The sequence below is a fragment of the Lepisosteus platostomus genome, chromosome 24 (assembly GCF_059453375.1).
Source record: "Lepisosteus platostomus isolate fLepPlt1 chromosome 24, fLepPlt1.hap1, whole genome shotgun sequence".
Classification (NCBI taxonomy): domain Eukaryota; kingdom Metazoa; phylum Chordata; class Actinopteri; order Semionotiformes; family Lepisosteidae; genus Lepisosteus; species Lepisosteus platostomus.
In genome coordinates this window covers 7864702-7887074 of record NC_142634.1, presented here as the reverse complement: position 1 = coordinate 7887074, position 22373 = coordinate 7864702, and the positions used below count along the sequence as shown (strand labels likewise).

General features: G+C 36.4%; 1 protein-coding gene across 5 annotated transcripts in view; it reads right to left on the bottom strand.

Annotated features, from left to right (window-relative positions):
* The window catches only part of ksr2 (kinase suppressor of ras 2), a 99906-nt gene that overhangs the window by 52632 nt on the left and 24901 nt on the right, over nt 1-22373 (bottom strand). For 3 of the 5 annotated variants that reach the window (XM_088618482.1, XM_088618483.1, XM_088618481.1), the window contains exons 4-6: nt 19742-19777; nt 18921-19425; nt 136-317 (exon numbers count right to left, since the gene is read on the bottom strand). In XM_088618482.1, coding sequence (XP_088474608.1) covers nt 136-317; nt 18921-19425; nt 19742-19777 — 723 coding nt within the window. The remainder of the gene's footprint in view (nt 1-135; nt 318-18920; nt 19426-19741; nt 19778-22373) is intronic. The other 2 variants (XM_088618486.1, XM_088618485.1) reach the window with 1 other exon arrangement.

Sequence of the window (22373 nt, the reverse complement as noted above, 5' to 3'; positions counted from 1 at the left end):
ATTTAGCCTAAAAGAGTTAGAGAATTACAGTTTGAAGAGTGAAATCATTTTTTTATATGAATACCATTCATCCAAAGGTCTACTGGACAAGAATACAAAGAGAAAAGAGAAGACAGGACTTCAACGGGGACTTACTTGCAGAGAATGTGGTTTCGGTGTGAACAGGGGGAGTGGAGGGAAGGAAGGATGGGTAGCCAACGAAGAAAGAGCGCAGGGAGCGCTCAGAGAGCAGAGGAGAGCGCTGAGACGGGATGTTCTCACAGCTTCCAACAGTGTTGTGAATCTTGAGGTTCAGGGGCTTGTTCTTTTTCTTCGCTCTAAACAGAAAATTAAACAACGTATCAACCACATGACTAGATAGAACCACATGAAATATCGCATGTTCTTTTTCAAAAGCTACATGAACATCACAGAACTGAATGCAGGAATAAAGCAAGATTGGGGTACAGCAGCTATAAGGCATATAAGGTTGTGCAGTCGTTTTTGTAAGTAAACAATCTGCTTGAAAACCCAAAAGCTACAGAGTTAAGCAATTCACTATCTGAGTAACAATTGGTAAAGATGTAATTTCATGTTTCAGGTGGTTAAGAGCTGTTTTTTCATATCACCATGACTCATTCCAATGTGAAACACAACAATGCTGAAAGCTTAATTAGCACATGGCCTGCGAGAACAGTTTAACCTGACTGGAGACGGTTCAGTCAGACTGTCCTTGGCCATATTTACAATGCCCTGGCCCCGTATCACTGCTTGCTTTTGATTAGCACTCACAATCTTTGCTGACCTTAACATTGTTCTTTTACAAAAGACCGTCAAGACCTTAGAAATTTCCACTGTTAGGAAATATTTTATTGCCAAATTGTACAAATCCATAGTAAAAAAAAAATTACCAGCCCATTTTCCACAGCTCTTGTAAGATAATTATTTTTCTCAGCATTGTAGGAGATGAATTTGCAAGACCAGGTTTTACTACTATTACGAAGAACTAGTATTACTATTAGTATTAGTATTAGTATTAGCTCAGCAGGTGTGAGCCTGGTCAGTACCTGGATGGGAGACCTCCTGGGAAAAACTAAGGTTGCTGCTGGAAGAGGTGTTAGTGGGGCCAGTAGGGGGTGCTCACCCTGCGGTCTGTGTGGGTCCTGATGCCCCAGTATAGTGATGGGGACACTACACTGTAAACAGGCGCCGTCCTTCGGATGAGACGTAAAACCGAGGTCTTTTATTATTATTATTATTATTATTATTATTATTATTATTATTATTATTATTATTATTATTATTATTACTATAACTATAACTATTATTATTATTATTATTATTATTATTATTATTATTGTTATTATTATTATTACTATAACTATTACAATGAAGCAATGCATTGCTTAATTAAAGTACATCAATTAGATACAAGTATCCGTTTTCAAATACACTACAAGCACTTATAATAACCCCAAAAAGAAGATGTATACGGATGAAAATATAAAAGCCTGTATATCTCGTACATTACAGTACAGGGTACCATGACCCAGTCTCACTGTATAATTATGGAGCAAGTACGAAGAGTTTCTGTCACAGTATGGTTTGGAGGTGCATCAAAAAGTGATGTTGGTTTTGGAAATTTACAGTATATAAAACCACTGCTTTGATCTACAATACTATCTCTTGCCACTCTATCTTGTCATCTCGTTCCAGTATATAAACAACCACTATTGGGGTTTCTTTTATACGAGTAGTAGCAATTCCTACCTGTTTACTCAAAGAACGAGCAGATTTTCACTCTTACCAGCTCTCATAAAGCACTGCCAAGATTAATTTTTTCTCTCATCTTTTCAGGTGTTGAGTTTAGATTTTTTTTGTTTCAAGAAATATGAGGTATTTATTTTTTATTACATTACTACTTTATTGTAAAAAAGGTTTGTGTGCTTTAAGTGTATATAGTTCAGGATAGTACCTAATGTTCTAATGACTACAATAACGTAACTATTGTACCACAAATGAGCTGGAGTGTTGTTGCTTTTCTACCTTTTGTTTATGCATTGGTAACCTTAAGCATGTTACTTGATTGATTAATCAGGAATGTGCTGTTTTCATACTCAGGTACTAGATACCGTGCTACTGTATATTAACATAGGGTTTGGGTGTTGGAGTTCTGGAACTAATCAGAGATTATTACAAGAGAAGTAATGGGAATTTAATTTCTGTTATACAGGTTTTCACCTAAACTGCAGTTTTTGAGGAACATATTAAGCTCATATAACAAAGAATTACTGTATAATTGACAAGCCAGGGAACCTAAGTTTACTGTTGATGATCAGTCTCTCCCAGCCTGTTTGAGCTTCTCCCATCTGGAAGACTGTACAGGCCTATTACTAGCTGTTTCAGGAATAGTTAGTATCCTTCAGCCATGCAATGTTCGTCTTGCAGACGTTTACATAATCATGTTTGTAACAGTCTGCAAGTATGTGTAATATGCTTGTATGTTGTAAAGCAGTGGTTGTGTAAGAATCCTAATAGTGAGATGAAAGGCTGATTGCAGCATCAAAACAAATTTCTTGTGCATTCTGTCACTTGGCAAATAAAGTATGTTTTTCTGTAGATACCGAAATTATACTGTATTATTGTACCATATACTGTATTTGTATTAACAAATATTTTACTTTCTCTCCAACAGTAGTTCATACCTTGGTCTGTCTTGCACCTTATGTCTGGCATATCATAAAACTAGAGAAAGCACTGTTTGTCTTTTGAATTTAACAAAGCATATTCACATTATTTGAAAAATACTTCCTCACTTATGTTCCTCACATAAGAACATTTGTTTGTTAGTAGTTAAGTGATCAAAAGTTCTGAGTTAGCTGTTTCTTGAAATAAGATAGGGGAACAGCTTTAAGAACATGACTGGGTAGAGACTGTTTGAGACACCAACAACTCATTGTATAGAAAAGTACCTCTTGTTCTCAATGTTTTTGCCTTTATATTTTCTATATGTGTCTATATGGTTTCTATATGTGTCTTCCAGATTGTAATTCAACGTCAGCAGCCATATCACTTCAAGCCAGATTGTATTTCAATTCCAGCAGCCATATCACTCTGCAACTCACAACTAGCAACCCACCGAAGCTAGCAGGTGTGAGCCTGGTCAGTACCTGGATGGAAGAGACCTGGGAAAAACTAGGGTTGCTGCTGGAAGAGGTGTTAGTGGGGCCAGCTGGGGGCCCTCACCCTGCGGTCCATGTGGGTCCTAATGCCCCAGTATAGTGACGGGGACACTATACTGTAAACAGGCGCCGTCCTTCGGATGAGAAGTAAAACCAAGGTCTTGACTCTCTGTGGTCATTAAAAATCCCAGGCGTGTCTCGAAAAGAGTAGGGGTGTAACCCCGGAGTCTTACCAATCATGGCCTCCTAATAATCCCCATCTTGAATTGGCTTCATTACTCTGCTCTCCTCCCCACTGATAGCTGATGTGTGGTGAGCATTCTGGCGCACTATGGCTGCCATCGCATCATCCACGTGGGGCTGCACACTGGTGGTGGAGGGGAGTCCCCATTACCTGTAAAAGCGCTTGAGTGGAGTGTCCAGAAAAGCGCTATATAAGTGTAAGCAACTATTATTATTATTATATACAGGTATAGTTCAAGTTTTTGCAACCTGCAAAGAGACAATGCTCTGTAGTTGTAAAATTTCCGTTGCCCTACAGTTGCCCAGTATATTGAATTGCTATTCCCTTCAAATTCAACTTAAAAATATACGGGTGATGCTTACTACCTTTAGTAGAGTGGAAAAACTAGAAAAGGGAGCTTTTAGAATACAGACAGGAACTAAAATGCCTTGCCTTTAGTTGCATTTTTCATATGTGTAGTCTACAAAGATAATGAAGTCATTTCCTCATTTACTCTTTAGCATTTTTAACTTTTAAGGGTTAAGGTTAACATTTTTTCTACATCCTATATTCCCTTAAATAACAAATTCTTAGATAAGCAGGCTTGTTTATTTGATCCTGATCAAGATTTGAGGTTTAGCTCATCCTAGACAGCTCATTTAGGAATCCAGCATATTAAGTCTTTGTTAGTTTTATGCCTCTGGGTTGTTTCTTCAACTTTATTCATGCAATTATACTTTGTAAGTAGCAGACTCATTTTAAAAACTAAGACAATAAGGAAGCAGGCTGAGGGTATCAGTTTATTTGCTAAATTGTTTTGACTACAATTCAGATAAAACTGCATTACGTAAATTTTTAAATCTAATTTTGCCCATTTATCTTTCTCCATCTTTCTTACTACTGCAAGTGATGGATAAGTACCCTGATAGAAAAAGATAGCATGATGGACAAATTTATTTCATTGTTTGCCACCATAAGAGAAAATATCTCTCCCTTACCGGAACAAAACTGTCCTGTCAGATTTAAACAAATGAAACCCCAGTATCTGGAGACCATTTCCTTGACTGACTGTGAGTGTCAGGAAGCATTGAGTTCAGATACTTAAGAACCCGGCCAGCAGAATCAAACAAACCTCAATAACGTGATCTGATCAGGAAGGTAATGTATTGTTATGTTTGGATATAACCCACTTATTTGGGGCTACGATTACCTGATCATCCTCTGAATGAGAATGTGAGAGTCAGACCCCCCAACTCTAAACCAATGGATTTCTGCATAATGTGGATGATAGTAGAGTGTTAGCTTGATGCATTCTGAGAAATGCTGGTCTGCGTGCCTAAATTTACACACTAGGGTGGAGTCTGTGATTGGAGTGAATTGGGGTCTGTCCTTGACCCGATCTTTAGTTAAGAATTTCAAACAAAGAAATCACAAAGTCTTAGAAGTATCTATAAACAGTGAAGACTAAGCCTGGTCACTGTATGCTCAGTTAACAAGTAATAATTGTATTAAGTGGATGTACAGATACCTACATAATTGATAGATTTTAAACCCATCTGTCCCAACACAGTCTGTGGTTTAAAAACGTCTAGCACCTGTATAATAACTATGTTTGTCTTTTAATTATATTTTCCTACCGTAAATTTACCATCTTGAAGGCTTTCATAAACACCTCGCAACACTTTAATTCTCAAATTAAAGAAATGGATAACAAAATAAGGACATACAATGGTTTCAGAATTCTTTGTTGACATGTGGTATAAATGATTCACAGCAATTTCTGAAAACTGAAAAAAATCAATCCCACAATATCTATGATCCCAAAAATAGGAAGCCCATTTGGTTTGGATATCTACTGTACCTAAAATTCCAGATATCTTAACAGAATTTCAAATACTGCTGATATTGCAATATTAATATAAAAGGCACCATGTTTAACAAAAGAAATTTCCATCAAAACAAAACTTGTGATTTTGAACATAATTCTGCCACACTCTCTAAAAACTGTGCTTTCCTCTTATATATTCAGGGAAAACCTTTTTAATGAGGAGCCTGACCTCTGTAGTTAAACAATGTGTTGAAGTACAGTATTATCTAATGGTACTGGACAAAATAAACAGTTCAATAGGACATTTTTGTCCCTTATTTTACTATGTTGTATGCTGTAGCTAAGGTTAAGACATTTGTATTAATTGTTCAACTCCACTATGTAAAAAACATTCAGAAGTCACTAGCATTGCAAATGCCATTACTACAGAAGTACCTGGGCCATCTACTGTATCTGAACATGGGGCCTCTCATCCTGGGAGGACTTGACAAAAAAAAGCAATGAAGTGGACATAGACCACCAAGAGATAAAGGCAAACCCAGGTGGGCAAAAACTTGTTTGGTGAGTGAAATGTATCAGAGACAGGTAACTAACATATCACAGAAAATGATGTGTTCCCGCCAAGCTCTAAAGATTGCCAAAACTGAAAAATTCAAAATCCAATTTTTTCACTGCGGATGCTTAACGATAATGATTCATCCCAGCAAAAGTTATGTCACGTCTGAGACGTCACAGCACTCACTTGGAATTGCAAGTTATTTCACATAAAAACCAAGAGCTTTGCTCTAATGTTCTAAAGTCACTTACACTGCCATGGGTACAAAGACAAAAACATTCCAATACTGGTTTTCAATGTTGGAGTGGTAATACTGTTAAATCTGTCTAGGCACCTAAAAATTGTAAATCTACTGTAGTTGGCTAAAAGCAGTGCACTATCCACTAGGGTGTTCAATATAAAAGGAAAGCAAAATGTATTTCAATGCTGTAATAGTAATGTCAGCTTGAATTTTAAATTACAATCTGTAGAATTTTAACTTCTTTCATAAAAATAATGTTTTCTTTTTGTACCACTGACGTTACAGCACAGTACAGTACCTGTTTCTGCCTTACTGGTGTTTGAATGCCATTGCTTTAGGTGTCATGCAGGGTTCAGTCTCTATTTGCCTCCATAAATGCATTTGTCAAACTTCATGAAGTACTCTTAAGGGAAAGCTAATGGGATTTTGAAGTCTTAGACAGGAATACTTAGCAGAAACCCTGGGCATGCATGCATTCAGGCTCCACTTGAACTCACCACTCCTTAACATGATTCTTAAAAATCAGCATTCTAAACAACTGAAGACAATTTAAGCCCCAAATCAAGACTATAATGAAAATAAAGGTATTGGTCACAAGCATTGATTTATATTTTTATCTTACTGCACAAGACTCTTTATTGTCTTCTTTAAAACCTTTTTAATCTACAATTAAATTTCATGTAATTGCACCTTTGGTTGAGGCTTTAAGAAACTGTTCACAAAAAATATCTGTATTGCATTTTGTATCCTTTCATCTCATGCCATTTTCAGCTTTAATTGCACCTACTGTGAAGTTTTTTTAACACTTTGATATAGCTTCTTTAAATACTGTACTGTATGTAAAACATGTTTCTTTTAAATAACACTGCAGAGTAGCAAATAACAATTAGGGGTGAATGTTACAGTGTTGAATTCGCTTTTACTCTTCCACTTAAGTGTTATATCTCCATAGAAAGCTATTGACATTCAAACATTGAAGAAAGAAAAAACATTTTATGGATGGGGGGAATCATACATTTTAAAAACCAAATCTCATAATACCATATTTATATGAAAGGCCAATGAGGGGGTTGCAATTGACTTGGAATCATCAACTCACCAAAATAGTGTCCATTAGCTTTGATCAAAGGTTCACAGAAATGTGAAATTTCATTTCAATCAAGTGAGTCATCTTGCATGCCTAAAAAAGCCTACAGTAAATGCTATGAATTAGCTTCCTGTTTATTCATGTTACATTGCATTACACTTTCATTTCAAATAATTCCCTTGTTAAGCTCAAAGACCTAAAAATAACAACAGACTGTAGTTACTGACACTGACCAAAAGTGAGTGAAAATAATCATTTGTAGCCTTGAGTGAAGGAATTACATTCCTGGCAGAAACTACTCCAAACAGAATAACTATAACCTTATATAATATCATAATGCATCATTCCAAAATAATACAATTATTTTTAAAATATCTAAATGTTAACCTACTTTTCCAATACATTCCACAACATTTTTAACGTGTCCCACAGTTACTTTAGTAGTATTTCTGTGCTCAAAAACACAGTCATTCAAGTCCCAGTACACATTCTTCAGCTACTGGTCAATTATCATCAGTGATTATCTGATATCCATACTTTACTTTTGCAATTTAGACTAAATTAATTAAAAACATAAATTGAGGAAATAAAGGAGAATATGTTTTTCTGAAAAAAGTCACTTCAATTCCTTCATGCCGATTGCAAATGGAGAATGTCCAGTTGTAGAATCTTACAATTCTCTGCTGGGTATAATCTGTGGTAATGACCAATTGAAGAACTATGGAAATTATTGAATCATTTTTTCTATCTTTATTTTTTTTTAAATGACTGGCACCGTTTGTTTTTTTTGTAAAAACACACTTCCCATGGGATCTCTTCCAATGTCAAAACTGTCAGAGAAAAGGGCATTTTACAAAGCTTTCAGTTCTGCTTCTGAATGTATTTAAAGCTAAACATCTTTGAAAGATGACAGAAACCGCTGCCACAGGAGGTTGGCTGAGTGCTGGGTTAGTGCTTCATGATATGATGCATTACAGTTACAAGGGTGGCTTATACTCTTCTAGTGGCTCAGTAAGGGGTCAGTTTATTAAATATTTCAGCCACGGTTAAAGAGAGGGAAGCAATTCAAGGGAGGAAAACATTTTTTTATTCACATACATTCACATTTATATTCATATAGGCATAAGTTACTAAAACCTTTCAATAGGAATAATCTCTTCTGGACATTGTTTCTATTAGGCCTTAACATGATGTATTTATAACCCAACAATAACTCTGTGGGTCTTCAGATTAACTATCCTAATTTTTTATCTATCCATTTGGCTATTTAGACATGCTGTCTTGGGTATACTTTGTCTTGCACATAAAGATTTCTCATGTAGTAAAGAGGAACATGAGCTTGGGTGATGTTTGAAGTTTGATGCCCATAATTGGCTCTTTGTAGCTGAGTGCTTGTGTAGTTATTTTTCAGAAGGTTCATTTTGAAATTCTGTCACATCTGAATGAGCTGTGCTGCCGTCAGAAGTGAGTTTTTTCACAGATCCCTGCTCATCACTTCGTTACAGCTGAGGGACTCAACATTGAAATTTAAACATCGGGATTACATGAGCTAGAATACAGAAGCTGCTTTTAGATTTTTGTACTTTTCATGATGCTATGGTGACAACTTTTTTATATTTTGGATTTTTTTCAATAAAGTTGCCAGCCAGTAACCAATTTACGTCCTGTTCCACAATACATTAATATATCAATATGAAGTACAGCTTACACCTGAAGAAGGCTCCACAGCCGAAATGTTGTGTTTTCTTTCTTCCCTTTTCAGCATGGATTAAACCTATTATTTGTTCCTATGTAGTATATAGTATATGGTACAATGGCGTGTAACAAGATGAAATAAACAACACAAAAAGGAGGATTAGCAAACTGTGAAAGCTGCACAGGAAATATAAAAAGACTCAGACCAAATTCAAGACTGGGCAAACACCTGGCAGGACACATCTGATGTAGATAAGTGTACAAGTACATTCCATGCAAACTATAAAAACAAAGTGGGACAGCAGTGTGATTGAAGAGGCTATTTATGAAGAAGGCATACGTATTTATAATTTATTTTCTAAAGCAATAAAATGCAAGACAGATTGTATAAATAGAAGTATTTTTACTGTAAATGTGTTAAATCAAAGGATATTACTGAATGTCAAAACTGCACAGTGGTACAATGCAATACGAGTAAAACCTTATTTAGAATAATGTATACAATTTTGACCACCATGTCACAAAAAACATATTGCTGTTCTGACATCTGTCTAGAGAAGTGTATATTTGCAGTATGTACCTAGGCTTAAAAGAATGTCCTACACTGATAGTCTGAAAGAACATAACCGTTTTAATCTTGAACACAGAAGATTAGGAGGGGACATGGTACAAGTCCTCTAAATCCTCAAAGGCATTGACGAAGTTACTCAATTAACTTCTTTAGAACCAGCAGTGTCATGTGAATCAAAGGGCACACATGGAGACCACAGGGAGATGCATTTCAAACTCAGAAGAGGAGTTTAACAAAAGGTCTAAGAGTCTGGCTCCAGTTACCCAGCCATATTTTTCCATTTTCTGTCTTCTTTCATTAAACACCTGAATGTTCTACAGACCTATTACCTACTACCAAGCAACAGGCTAGATCAGTCAAATGCCATCCTCGCTTTTGTGCCCGTTCTTATGATTTTAAGCTAAACCTCTTGAGCTACAGTACATTAAAGTAAAGGATGTTTGGATGGAGATTTGCAGTGATACAATTTTTTTAGTCTGTCTACAAATTCTCAACATGCTAGAAATTAACATGATGTTTTATTTTTTTAATTGCATGGGGTTTATTGATTTTGCCTCAGTATCATAGCCACTTAAACTTTGACTAATTGTATGCATAAGCAGCATCATGTATTCATTAAGCCAAAAAACAGAAGTATATTCAGGGAAAATGTGGCAGGTGCTCTTCAAATCTGGGTTCACCAGGGAGCACTGTAATAATTTAGATGAGTAAATGCTATGCTGACATTTTTCATTTCTGAATATATGAGGATTCAGGTAAATGAAGCTCATATTTTCAGCACACCACAACACTCTTTAATATAAGCAATAGGAACACTGCATATTGTGCAGAGAGAAAATGGCTTTTCAGTGGAGTGTCAAATGAGTTTTTTATTATTTTAAAATATGATTACTTTCATTGGGTCTTAAGGCACAGTAAATGTGTGCTTTCAGTGTGCATGCTGGAAATCAGTAAGTTATGAAAATGTGTCTGAGAAGCAACTACAACTTTTTAAATATTGAGAAAATGTTAAAATGTAAGAAAAGAGCGGCATGAGCAGTAAGAGTTAAAATGTCAGAAAAGAGGTAAAAATATTTTTGTGGTAAATCTTTATCTTTCCCAACTACAGCCAAGTGAACAAAAACGTCCGAAATACGGACATGTACGGAACTACAGATGTATGCAAGTGGTACGGATGACAGGGGCTTTGACAACATTGGGGTAACTAAGGAGTAGCTATTGGGTTTGCAGAAAAATGGGGGGGGGGGATGGTAGAAAAAATAGAACAATACTAATTTTTATTTAAATTCTCAAGTTGCCCATCCAAAGCTATGGATGACTTCACTGTACCCACTTCAGTCCCTCTGGTTGCATATTTAACAACACATCTGTCATTTCCACAGGCATTGGGGCTTAATATATCAATTACGCACAGGCAACAAAAGAATTCCAGACACTGAAATTGCAGACACCTAAACACTCATATAAATTCATAATCATGCCTTCAATTTTGTAACCGTGCTGAGGAGCATTGCTTTTCATTAAAGGGAATAGAGTGTGTTAGGCATTAGGTTCTTTTTAGCACATGTTAACACCCCTTTACCCTGCCTTATTATTAAAGACTGAATGCCAATGCAGTAATTAACATTGATGCGATTCCTTAGGAGCATCAAACACGACCAAGTGACTCTAACTGGTATGAAGTGTCATGTTGCTGCAGACTGCGTGCACTCACATCATTCTGCTAAATGGCTCTCCCTTCCAAAAATGTAACTATTTTTTATGACCTGTCTGACAGCCTGCATCTATTCCTGTAATTCCCCCAGAAGGAGGAAACGAATATGTCAGGTTAAAGAATCCGAATCCTTCAGTAAAAACTGTCATGTGTCACTCTGTTGTGGATTTTGCAGGGAAAATAAGGTCTGTATTAGCCCCCAGGAGGCATCCTGGTGTGTCTGAACATACGCTTGTCTGCTGCTTTTAATCTTAGTAAAGCCAAAGTTTAGAAAGTTGATGATGAACACACAATTGAAGCAAGGATAACATTTTTAAAAATCTATTCTGTAAATCAAACTCAACAGGGGGAGATCTATTTGCATCTTTCCACTGCATTTTGTCTTTTTTAAGTTTATCCAGTCTTATTAGCATGAGTGGATGTTTTATTCAGCTTTGTCTCAGCAATTATTAAGGCACATGAGACAATGTGTGTGAAATGAACCAAAGCCCATTTTAAATTTAAGATTTAGCCCATCCACCAGTCATAAACTGTGAGACCAGTTCACAACGGTATCTCCCCAGTGGGTTAAATAGGAAATAAAAAGTCACCATCATATACAAAATCGGTGATTAGCAACAGAAAGGTAGGTCAAATTTATTTACTCCAAGCCAAAGGCAGATCTACATTTAAAGTGCTTTCAGTACCCTTGAAATACAGTAAATATGGGAACATTTTTCAAGATTCTTGTATTCCACAAAATTCACACCTGAAGATATATAAAGTACAAATCATACTATAATCAAGATTATATACAGCAGCTATGAATTGCTTGTAGGAACCTGGATCAAAAAGTAAATCTATTAAAGCTACCTTAATCTCTTCCCACACTGCTTTGAGATGGAACTGAGAAGCTGAGAAACTACCCAGGAGGACTGTGACTTCATTCATATCACCTCGTAGGCACTTTAAGGAAAATGTGATCTGAGACCAAGGGAAAGATGTGTAAGATGTGACCATTTGTTTAACTCAGTTAGGGAAGATTATGCTACACTATAGTTCGCCGAACCTAATGTGCTGTAAAAGGTTTTCCATGTTTCTTGAAGAGCATTAAAAATTGTGAGACTTGTGTGAACTTTTATTTTCTATGAGCAAAATAGGTATTTTTCTGAGAAAGATCAGTATTTTGTGAAATCACTAACAGTGGCTTTTATATACAGTATATGTATATTATTTTTCTCTGGAAGTATTGGTTGAAGTAATTCAAAAGATCAGTGTTTGTTTTTTCAATTAATACCAGCTATTTCCTGCTTTTTAGCGCTTCTTTGTTGAAAATCTTATTAGCAGTAGTTGATAGCTACTTTGTAGTTTCCCTGAAGCTGAATTCAACAGATGTTAATATGACTGTTCCACAAAATTTAATTTTATATATCTTGCAGAGAACCTTTGAAGCTGAATGTAGAACATACAGAATCCACAATCCTTTACAAATTTTGTCTGAGAGCAAATTCATGATGAAATATCACTGCAAATCAAAAAGGAATATTTAGAAAGTATTTTAAAGACACAGAAAATTATATATCGTAACCAAATAAAAAAATGGAAGTGTATATAAATGGAGTTGTCATTCCTACAAGTGATATAGGATAGCCTGTAACACTGGAGATGTAAGAATTTCATACAAGAGTAATATGATGCTCAGATTAGCATTTATTGCTTTAATAGCGTGATTAATTTGTATTTTTTCATTTTTCTTTTAATCATTCAAAAAATTATATTTTAGAGATCATTGAAAGCATCCATAAGTTTTTGTTTTCTCTGCACTGTCTAAAACGTATCGGAAGTCAAAGCAAAGAACTGCTGTCTTTACTTTTTTAACAGTTAAAGAACACAAACTGCCTATTTGGGCACAATAAATCAGACAGTTTTACTTGTTCTTTTTCTTCACCCTATGTTTACCCTATGGTAAAAAAGGAACTTGCAAAGATTTGGCTGAAACACAAAATTCGGTTGTTTAACCTGAACCTACACACAACTGTTTGACTGTCCAGCGGCAATACAGAATCCCTCAGTGTTATTCTGTTACAGATTATAAGAATTTCTAAATTTTTTTAATATTCACTCTTGATCTATTCCTTTACATAACAAAAGGATCATTAACACTATAATGACATGCATTAGGTGGTGTCTTTAGCCTTTACCATGAAATGTAAAAAATGTTCATCCTCATTTGCGTACCAATTGAGCTTAATTAATATGCACTTACTGTATCTTGAGGAAAGCACTAGGATTACAAGAGCAGATAGAGTACAACAAAATAATTAAATGAATGCAAGACACTCCACTTTTATTTGTTTCAAAACTTTAAGTGGTTGTGGGTTACACACTTGCCTACGTCTCTGTCTGCTAATGAATTCTTAACACAGGAATATCCAAGCTTGAACAACAGTTGGAAGGCAGTTTGTTTTACCATAGCATTGTATAAACTGTGCACAGTTAAAACTCCACACAGTGCTCTTGATATCTGTATTTCCAAAGCACTGGGATAAACGTTTTGTAACGCATGTTGCTGTCACACGAGTATAAGTAATATTTACAAACTGACATACAAGAACGGAGACAGAAAATATATAATGTGTACCTGATTAACCCAGGCCATTCCAAATGAGTTTCACTGGGAACAATGACACCCAAGAATTAGATGCATTTGAGGATGTATATCTAGGTATTTGTCCAAAGAACCAGGGGGATGCAACCCCTTGCAGAGAGAGGAGGTAGGAGATGGAGTGGAAAAGGGGTGAACCAGACAAAATGTGAAAAAGAGGAATTTGCGTATGATATAAGTAACAAGTAATAGGTTTATTCCATGGTGAAAAGAGAAGAAAGAAAACACAACGTTTTGGCCGTGGAGCCTTCTTCAGGTGTGAGAAAGACAGGCCAGTAAGCAAAGGTTATGTAGCAGAACAGAAGCCGGGAGTGGAGGGGCGAGAGGCGGGAGCAGGGGACAGACGGAGTGACCAATCAGGTAGTGTGAAGTCAGGAGAGGTGAAGAGAGGTGTGAAATGAATCCTACAATGAATAGAGAGAATTTAGAAGAAAATGACTCTGTCGTCGAGGGAAAGGGAAAGGGGTGATCCTAGCTGCAGGATCATTTTAGTTTCTGTAGTCTAAATATAAGTATATGATATAAGTATTTATATGATATGATATATGATATGTCTATGATATAAGTTTATATACTAAGAAATTATTTAGAACAGCTGGGGTGAAAGTGGATTGATTGTCGTCATCCCTCCCAAACTTCACTTAAAAACGTCCATTTAGTGTACACTCCACATATAACTCAGGAAATTAAGAGAATACTAACGTAGTCTATAGTAAGCCGCAGTTGGGATTCTGTATATTGGTTTTACATACTGTGATTCATGGGGCCCCTAACCCTATAAATATTTTAATAGCTTTGACAGAATGTTATTTAAACAGATGCATTCTAGGATTTTTAGGGATGTATAAACAATTCTAAAAATGACCAAACCTTACCAAAGGATTCTGAGGATTCAGTTTCCTGCCTAAAGACATGCACAGTTGTAAAGAAATAAAGCAACTATGGTTTTAAAAGTGCTATGTTATGCGAAGGTCTACAGTATTTCTTAATCAACAGGACCTTGTTGTGAAAGGTGCTATATACATATAAATTGAATCGAATTGAATTTAATTGACTTGAACAATTCTTTCTGGGCATCATATACAGAAAAGCTTTAAATCCTCATATAATGCAAGGAGAAATTAAACAAAAGTTGCCTCTCAGATTTATATAAAAGCAGTACCCCTAATAAACTACAGCTCCCTTCATTTTGAAATGACTAAAAAACACAGAAATCTCAATTTTTTAATGAATCATAATGTTACAGGTTAGGTGTAGCTATGAAATGTATTTCATTCCGATAGGTCTCTCTCTCCTTTGAAGAGGAGTAAAAAGAAAACTAATGAGTAAAATTCCTATTTCATTAGGCATTGCAGGTTCCCATTTTCCTGTAGGCAGAAAACCAGATAAAGGCCTTTGTCATCAGTGAGCAAAGAAAAATTTCCCAAATAAGCAATGTTCTGCTCCAAGAATGCTGCTGCTGCTAAAAGAGTAATTGTGAAAGAATTTACAAAAACGGGCTATTCCTTTTTCTCAGGTATTGCACATTAGAAACTAATTCCTTTTCATGTAAATTGTTTTTGATTTTACATTAAACGCAGTTTAACTGCAGTTAAGCATAAGATGTTTCATTCCTTGAAAGAAGAAAATTAATTCAACTGATAGAATGCAGTGCACTGATCTCATATTTTTCTGGTGATTTTCTTACATTGTCACCATGACCGATACTGAAATAACTCTAAAAAATCACCATGCAGGATGACATTTCACTTCAGTGATGGCTGAGGAGAGCAAGAGAGAATATTATACCTTAAATTCTTATAAAAAAATCCACAACCCCTTTAAGAACAGCAAATAAGGCGGTGGAAAAGAATGCAGTCTGTGTTATTTGAACACATGAATTTTTGAGATTTAATACTATGGTTAAGTAAATATTACATAAATATTTGTTAAGTTTCCAAAATCTGTTGAAATATTCTCATTTAGAATGGGAATGTCATAGACCTGAGTCTATCTTAGGGTTTATTGTTCTTGATAGAAAGTCAGAGAATGTGAACACTCCTATTAATTTAAAGAGTCACAAAGTTGAGTTTTGAATGTTTTACTTCCTGTAAAAAATGCTGATGTAGCACATTTTAAAGGAGTTCTGTATACGTACATTTATCAAGTTAAATAAACAGGTATACGAAAGTATGTTATTTATATTTACAATGTTTATCTGGACTGGAAGCTGTTTTATTTTGTGTTTAATGTTGCATTCAAAGTAACTAGAAAATAAAACGCCCCATTTATACTAATATTCTGTGTGCTTTTATTGTAATAAGAGACCTCATTATAAAGAAATGTAGATGCCAAAGGTTGACAAAGGCTAAGGGAGACTTGCACATTAGTCTCATTAATTAAGAGACGAATGGAGAGCTAGAAATAAATGCGGCTTTGTTCTGATGCTACACATGAGCATCTATTCCAAGAATGCGAAGATTCAGGCAAAGAATATAAAGAACAGTATGTATTGTTGGGAGAAATCGGGTTACACAAGCACAAAGTGACTCCTGGAAAAAATTGAACTAATTACAGCATGAACATAATTAAAGAAAACATTGGCTTTTCTGAATCTGTGCCAAAATTTTAGTTAATATGAATCTTTTCTGCTATACTGTATAAAAGTAATTTACTCCTGGACTCAAAACGTTGCTTCGTTTCAAGTTTAATTTGTTAAACCTTCAAAGGAAAGTAAAAAGTTTTATTTTTCTTTAAATTTAATTTTTAGCAATGTATGCGAACGAATTACAGCAATTCTTTCCCCTGGAGTAGAAATGCATTAATCCACATTAGCAATGTTTTCCGCAGTTACACATTATTGCTATTAAAAATATATGCTTTGTGGGTACACTGTGAAAATTATATTAACTGAAACCTACAGTATCACGAATGAAAGACAAAGCTAAGCGTGAAAATGATGGGGCTCTTTAATGATATGTAACTTTTTCACATAATGTCTAAAGGGCTACCTGTCTAGCCTCAGTGAAAAATCAACCTGTAGCAATGCATACCAAGAGCTTGTCAGAGGCAGGGAAATAGTTTTTTGTACACTGTACTATCGAACCAACAAAATTAATGTTGAATAAGTAAAAACATATATTTTTGTATTTTCTTATCACACTTCAAGAACCCAAAACATTTTCAAAAACACACAGGAGGAAATCTAAAGAACTAACAGATACCTTTCAGAGGAAAATTGTCAGCAGATTCAAGAATTCAACATTATGTGCTGAACTTGAGTACAAATACGTTAATTTAACAGAGGGGAAATTATTAAATTATTGTTCATACATTTTAAATAAATAATGGGAAAAAATTATCAAAACTGTAAAAACTGTCCAGTCTTTTGTGATTAATTAGATTTTTTTAAATGGTTTGGATTGAAAAGAGTAAGTAAATATTCACATGGGGGTTTGTGTGTTTGCTGTGTATTGGTAGTATATTGGTATATACTGGTGCTTAGAATTTGGTAAACAATAGAGCAGGGAACTCTCTTTGGGTGGGTAGCCACTATTATTATAAATGTCCATAGTACAGGCAGAGGTCAAAGAGAGCTGTGATTTTATTTATTTTTTATTTCATCTGGAAAGCTGGGGAAATGGCAAAGAAACTCATAATCACAAATCATCCTGGAACACTGATCACATCCATGTCAAGAGTTTATGCACCAAACTCCCTGAAGCAGTACCACAAGAGTGGATCATCCACTATACTTACCAGACAAGGACTTTTCTGCTTTGCTCACCTAAGCAAGGATACTTGTAACTTTTAAGTTCTCTTATAAGAAAGGAAACAAAATGTAGAGCTTCTGTAAGAAATCACTCTGTTTCGATCAATCTTTCACTGTTTTGAGGCACATAACCTATATATAACCACATATATTTTTTATATAACCATATAAAAAATTATATGTTGTCAACTGACTTTCGTCTCATTTGTAATGTGAAGAATATATCTTCAAAGTGTCGTCTGTTAAGTCACATATGACTGTGCAGAAACGTTTGTCTGTAGTGTCTTAAGGCACCGGGACTGGTAATCAATTTTTATGCTGCCTGAGTTGTCCCAGTGCATCTCTTCAGGACTATGAATGGCAGCACTGAAAAAAAACAGATGGCTGCAACAAGGGATGCCTTGTTTCATGTGGGCAATCTTAGGGCAATGTCACTAATGACATGATAAAAATGGCTTCCATTCCTCCAGGGCCTGTTCTCTTCACCTGCGTATCTCACTCAGCTCCCACTCTGGCCTCTGGCACATACATTAAAACAAATTCTAGAACACTTGTAGTTCAATCACAGACAACAGCACTTCGGAAACCAGGAGCTGGTTACTGCATTAAGTCCTTTTTTTCCATTCGTTTTCACACCGCCTTTTTAAAATGTAATTTCTCCCATTTTGAAAGAGGAATATGTACAGTATCTACATAGTCCTCTTCTGAAATGAGAGAAATTACTTTTATAATGATATGTATTGATATTGATTTTTCAAATATACATTTAGTATATTGATGTCTGCTAGTTTTGGATGACCTAGTATTGTATAAAGGTTTTAAAGTGAAAATACAAGCAGAATGACGGCAAAAAATTATTAAAGGTTAAAAACCATGAACATGCCACTCTTTAAAGGGGAACTGCAACGCTTTTATATTTATATACAGTATATATATATATAAAACCTCCAATTTAAATCACAAAATAGACCAAATTTCTAGGTATGCGCAGTGCCTTATTGCAAGCAGGCTTGTGAATACATCTCTTTTAATCCAATAAAAATACTGCTCTTAACTTTGAGACAGTTTTGCAGACAAAAACGTACTTGTTAACTGTGTGTTGGAACATTTTTTGCAGTGAAATGCCTGCTGCACAACCTTTACTTATTTGCTCGTACATCACATCATATTAGTCATTACAGGGACTAGTGAGCAGGGAGGGCTACGTCTCATCATAATTCGCACAAACTCTTGAGGAAACCGGCGGTTCGCGACAACATGGTGACTTCCACTACCTTCACAAAGTTCACGATTTTGTGTTTAGTTCATAATTTGTCAAATTTTTGCGAAATTGGTTGCGGTTCCCCTAGATGTTCGAGATGCCCGTGCCTGTGTGCAACTGCCTCAGTAGCGTGCATTGGTGAAATGCAGATGGGCGCAGATGGGACGGAGCAGACGGGGCTGCCTTACTTTGGGGTCTGTGCATCATCCACCTGGTTCCCGAGCTGGAACTCGTGGGATTTGCTGCGGTGCAGAGCCGTGAACCCTGGGAGCAGGTGGATCAGCTTGCGGGAGGCAGGAGGCGGGGTCCCCGGGGCCTTCATTTTGTTCCTTCTCCTGACGGGCGGCGTGCCTGGGGGCGTCATCGTCGTCACAACGGGGGGGGTTCTCGGGGGGGGGTGGGCAAAGTGTCTCTGCCGAGGTGAGGGGGGCAAAGAGCGATGCCCTGCCTCCAGGGGTGCGAAGAGTCCAAGGTGGGCCTCGACTGTGAGCCGGTCTACGTGCGTGTACGAGGTCGCCAGCGTCTGAGGGCTGTGGCAGTACTGCTGGTTGTACTTGGACTGGACCTTAGGGCTCTGGGAAAGGTGAAAGCGAATCCACTGGCTGGGCTCAGGCTGGCACACAGGGTTGTTCTCTTTTCCCATTTCAGATGCTGGCCACTGGATGATCCAGTCCTGCTTGGAGTGGCTACTTCCTGTGAATGCAACGGCATAAAATCTGTTCACTCCTGAGCGAACAACTGTCGCTCCAAATTCACACCACATGCAATTGCAAATGGAAAATGACAGAACTGCTGGACTTTGTGTCAAATGTGTCAAATAAGATACAGATAATAATGAGGCTGTGTGACGTTGAGAACAACAACCATCCAACAATCTCGATGAATAAATGAACAGGTAATGGGAGATTGAAAATGGGATTGCCGACAAGAAACGTTACAATCCCGATGGGAAAATGCCAAAATAGCACAAAAAAAAAACATGAAAATCATCAAAAAAAATGTACATCACCTCCGTTTTTGTGCAATTTGTCATCCTCAAGTTGTTCTCGAAAAAAATGAAAAATACATTTTTAATATTTTGAATTTACTTTGATGTACTCAGGTAAAAACATAAAAAGAAAAAGTAAACAAATAACCAAAAGGGAAACATTGAGTTCAATACCAAGATTCGAAATCTGGTACAGTGTAAACATCATGGGCCAAGATAAATTCTAGATATAACGCATTCATGGTTTGACACTAGGAGAGGAACATAAAAGTTCTAACACAAGTAAGAGGGTTTCATTCTTTTCCATGAAAACATCAAATTCTAATTTCTTTTAAAATATGTTTAATTCCGTCTGTATGTTAAGCCTGAATGACAAAATTAATCTACTTAACTCTGTCATAAAGCTAAGGAAAATATTATGATTCTGCAAAAAAAAAACATGTGTGATCGTTGTAGGAATTGGAGGGAAAAATAAAATCATATTTTTATGTTTCAATCATCAGGATAATTTCAAAATGATCAAAATAAATCCTATTAATGTTTTGATTCATATTCTATATGACAACAATTATAGCTCTCTGTGTTAATGTGAAATTGGAACACACGTAAATCAATGTAAAGTAGGCAGATGATTAACACAAATCACATAGAACTAATCTTCTTCAGCAACTGCCTTGTAAAACATCTCATGTCATTAGTATTTACTGATACAATTCTGTGAGGTATTCATTTACAACAGACTTCACTATAATTTTACAGTAAGCTACTGATTAACATAAAGCATCCATGTCGAACCATTTAACAAAGCATTATTCTATGTTACAGGAAAAGTTTGTTGAATAAAAAAAAACGCGTGAACCTGTTCTTAATCCCCAGATTCTCAGGTGGGCCCCTTGCAAAATTACTCTTCAAACATTGAAGAATTTGCTTGAAGCGAGTTACCCTCCAGAGACAATCTTAATGTCATCTCGGCCAGGAAGATGCACAATTCAAATAATAGGCCTACCTAGCGCAATCAACAGTGAAGATGACACTGACAGCTGAGATCCCCAACAGCACTGGATTTTGATCTTGGCAAGCTTTTACAAGAGGAACCCAGTCTACATTGACTCTCATTGGAAAACAAGCTCTGTGATACTATATAAGGTGAGCTGATACTTGCACTCAGGGACTAGGTAATTCTACCAATTTTGTCGTATATTATTATATTGTGGACTAGGTTGTACTTTATACACTATTAGGGTGAGAGCTCTACTGTCTGTAGTAAGACTGTAGTAGTACTGTAATAAGACAATTCTTTTTTCAGGAACCATGTTTGAAAAAGGCAAAAGAAAAAACATTCTTTCTGTGTCAGAGGACACATGTTCTTCATTAATTCATGAGTACACCAGGCCAGCTGAAGTTATAATTGTTCACCTTAGGATTACCACTTAGTTTACGCTAATTGTGAGGGATATATTTTAAAAGGCTTGTCAGCACTGATAAATAGAATAAAATATTTTATCTAGCCTGCTCCCATTACAAAGGATTTCTTACTGCAGTCTTCAAGAATATACTGATCCTGATGTTTCTTTAAAGACTGTGGGCACTTCTCTGGTGCTGAAGGAGTGTCTCTTTGAAGAACAAGTTAGCAGGCCGCAGATGGAGAATTGATATGCGTCCTCACGAGGTGTGGTGATCCTTATGTGCCTGGCCATCACCGTACTGGTGACAATTCATCGGCTGACTCTCCCCTGTGAAGCACTGGTGTGAGGTGACACCTGTGACCTTTCCTCAGGCTCCATTTTCGCAGGGCCTACTCCAAATCCTGCATAAAATCACGGCGACTCTCTTGTGGCTTCTCATTCCGGCGGTCTCCAGGTGTACACCTTTCCCTCCGCTCCACGTTGATTAATAAGCTGTACGAGGACATCACTGTTTAGGTCTCCTGAATAAAACATTTTTGAGGGGGTGACTCATGTTGAACTGCAGAGGGAATTTTGTGGGTACCATTAGGCCCTAATGAAGCACTCTCGAGAAATGAGTTGTGTTTACCACTAGGGCAGTGACATTCCCTCGAAGCAACACTCTTGCAGAAGACGGCTTTTTCTCCCACCCGCGCTGAAATAAATAAACTCAAGTGCCTGATGTCTTGCCCGTGCAGAGCAGCTGGAGAAGAGGCCCCAGACATGCTCCTAACTGGTTGACTGTTCATAATTGATGATGCTTATCTGAGCATTTTAATTAGCAGCAGTGAAAAAACAGAATACTTGAAATCCAAGTTGTTTTTTCTCCTTTAATGACAAAGTATGTCACCCTTCCTCTCTCCCTCTACTCACCCCACTACTTTCAGTTCACATTTTTCTGACCCCATCATGACTTTAAAAGAAAAGATTGAGAATTCTTCACATTCTCAACATTTCATGTAGAGGTACAGTATAATTAGCAAGTGTCCAGAACTAATTTGGCAATCACCCTTGATATATTGCCACAAAACTTTGAAAACTATTTGTTGAACAGAGAAATTTGCTGTGAGAAGTAACACTGCCTTCTGTTCTTGAATTGTTTATTTTTTATTATTTTCCTTATGATATTATAGCACAACTCTTTTGAAGTCTTCACATATATGCATGAAGATGCTGCTCCACCTCATTGCACGCAGTTTATTGTTTTT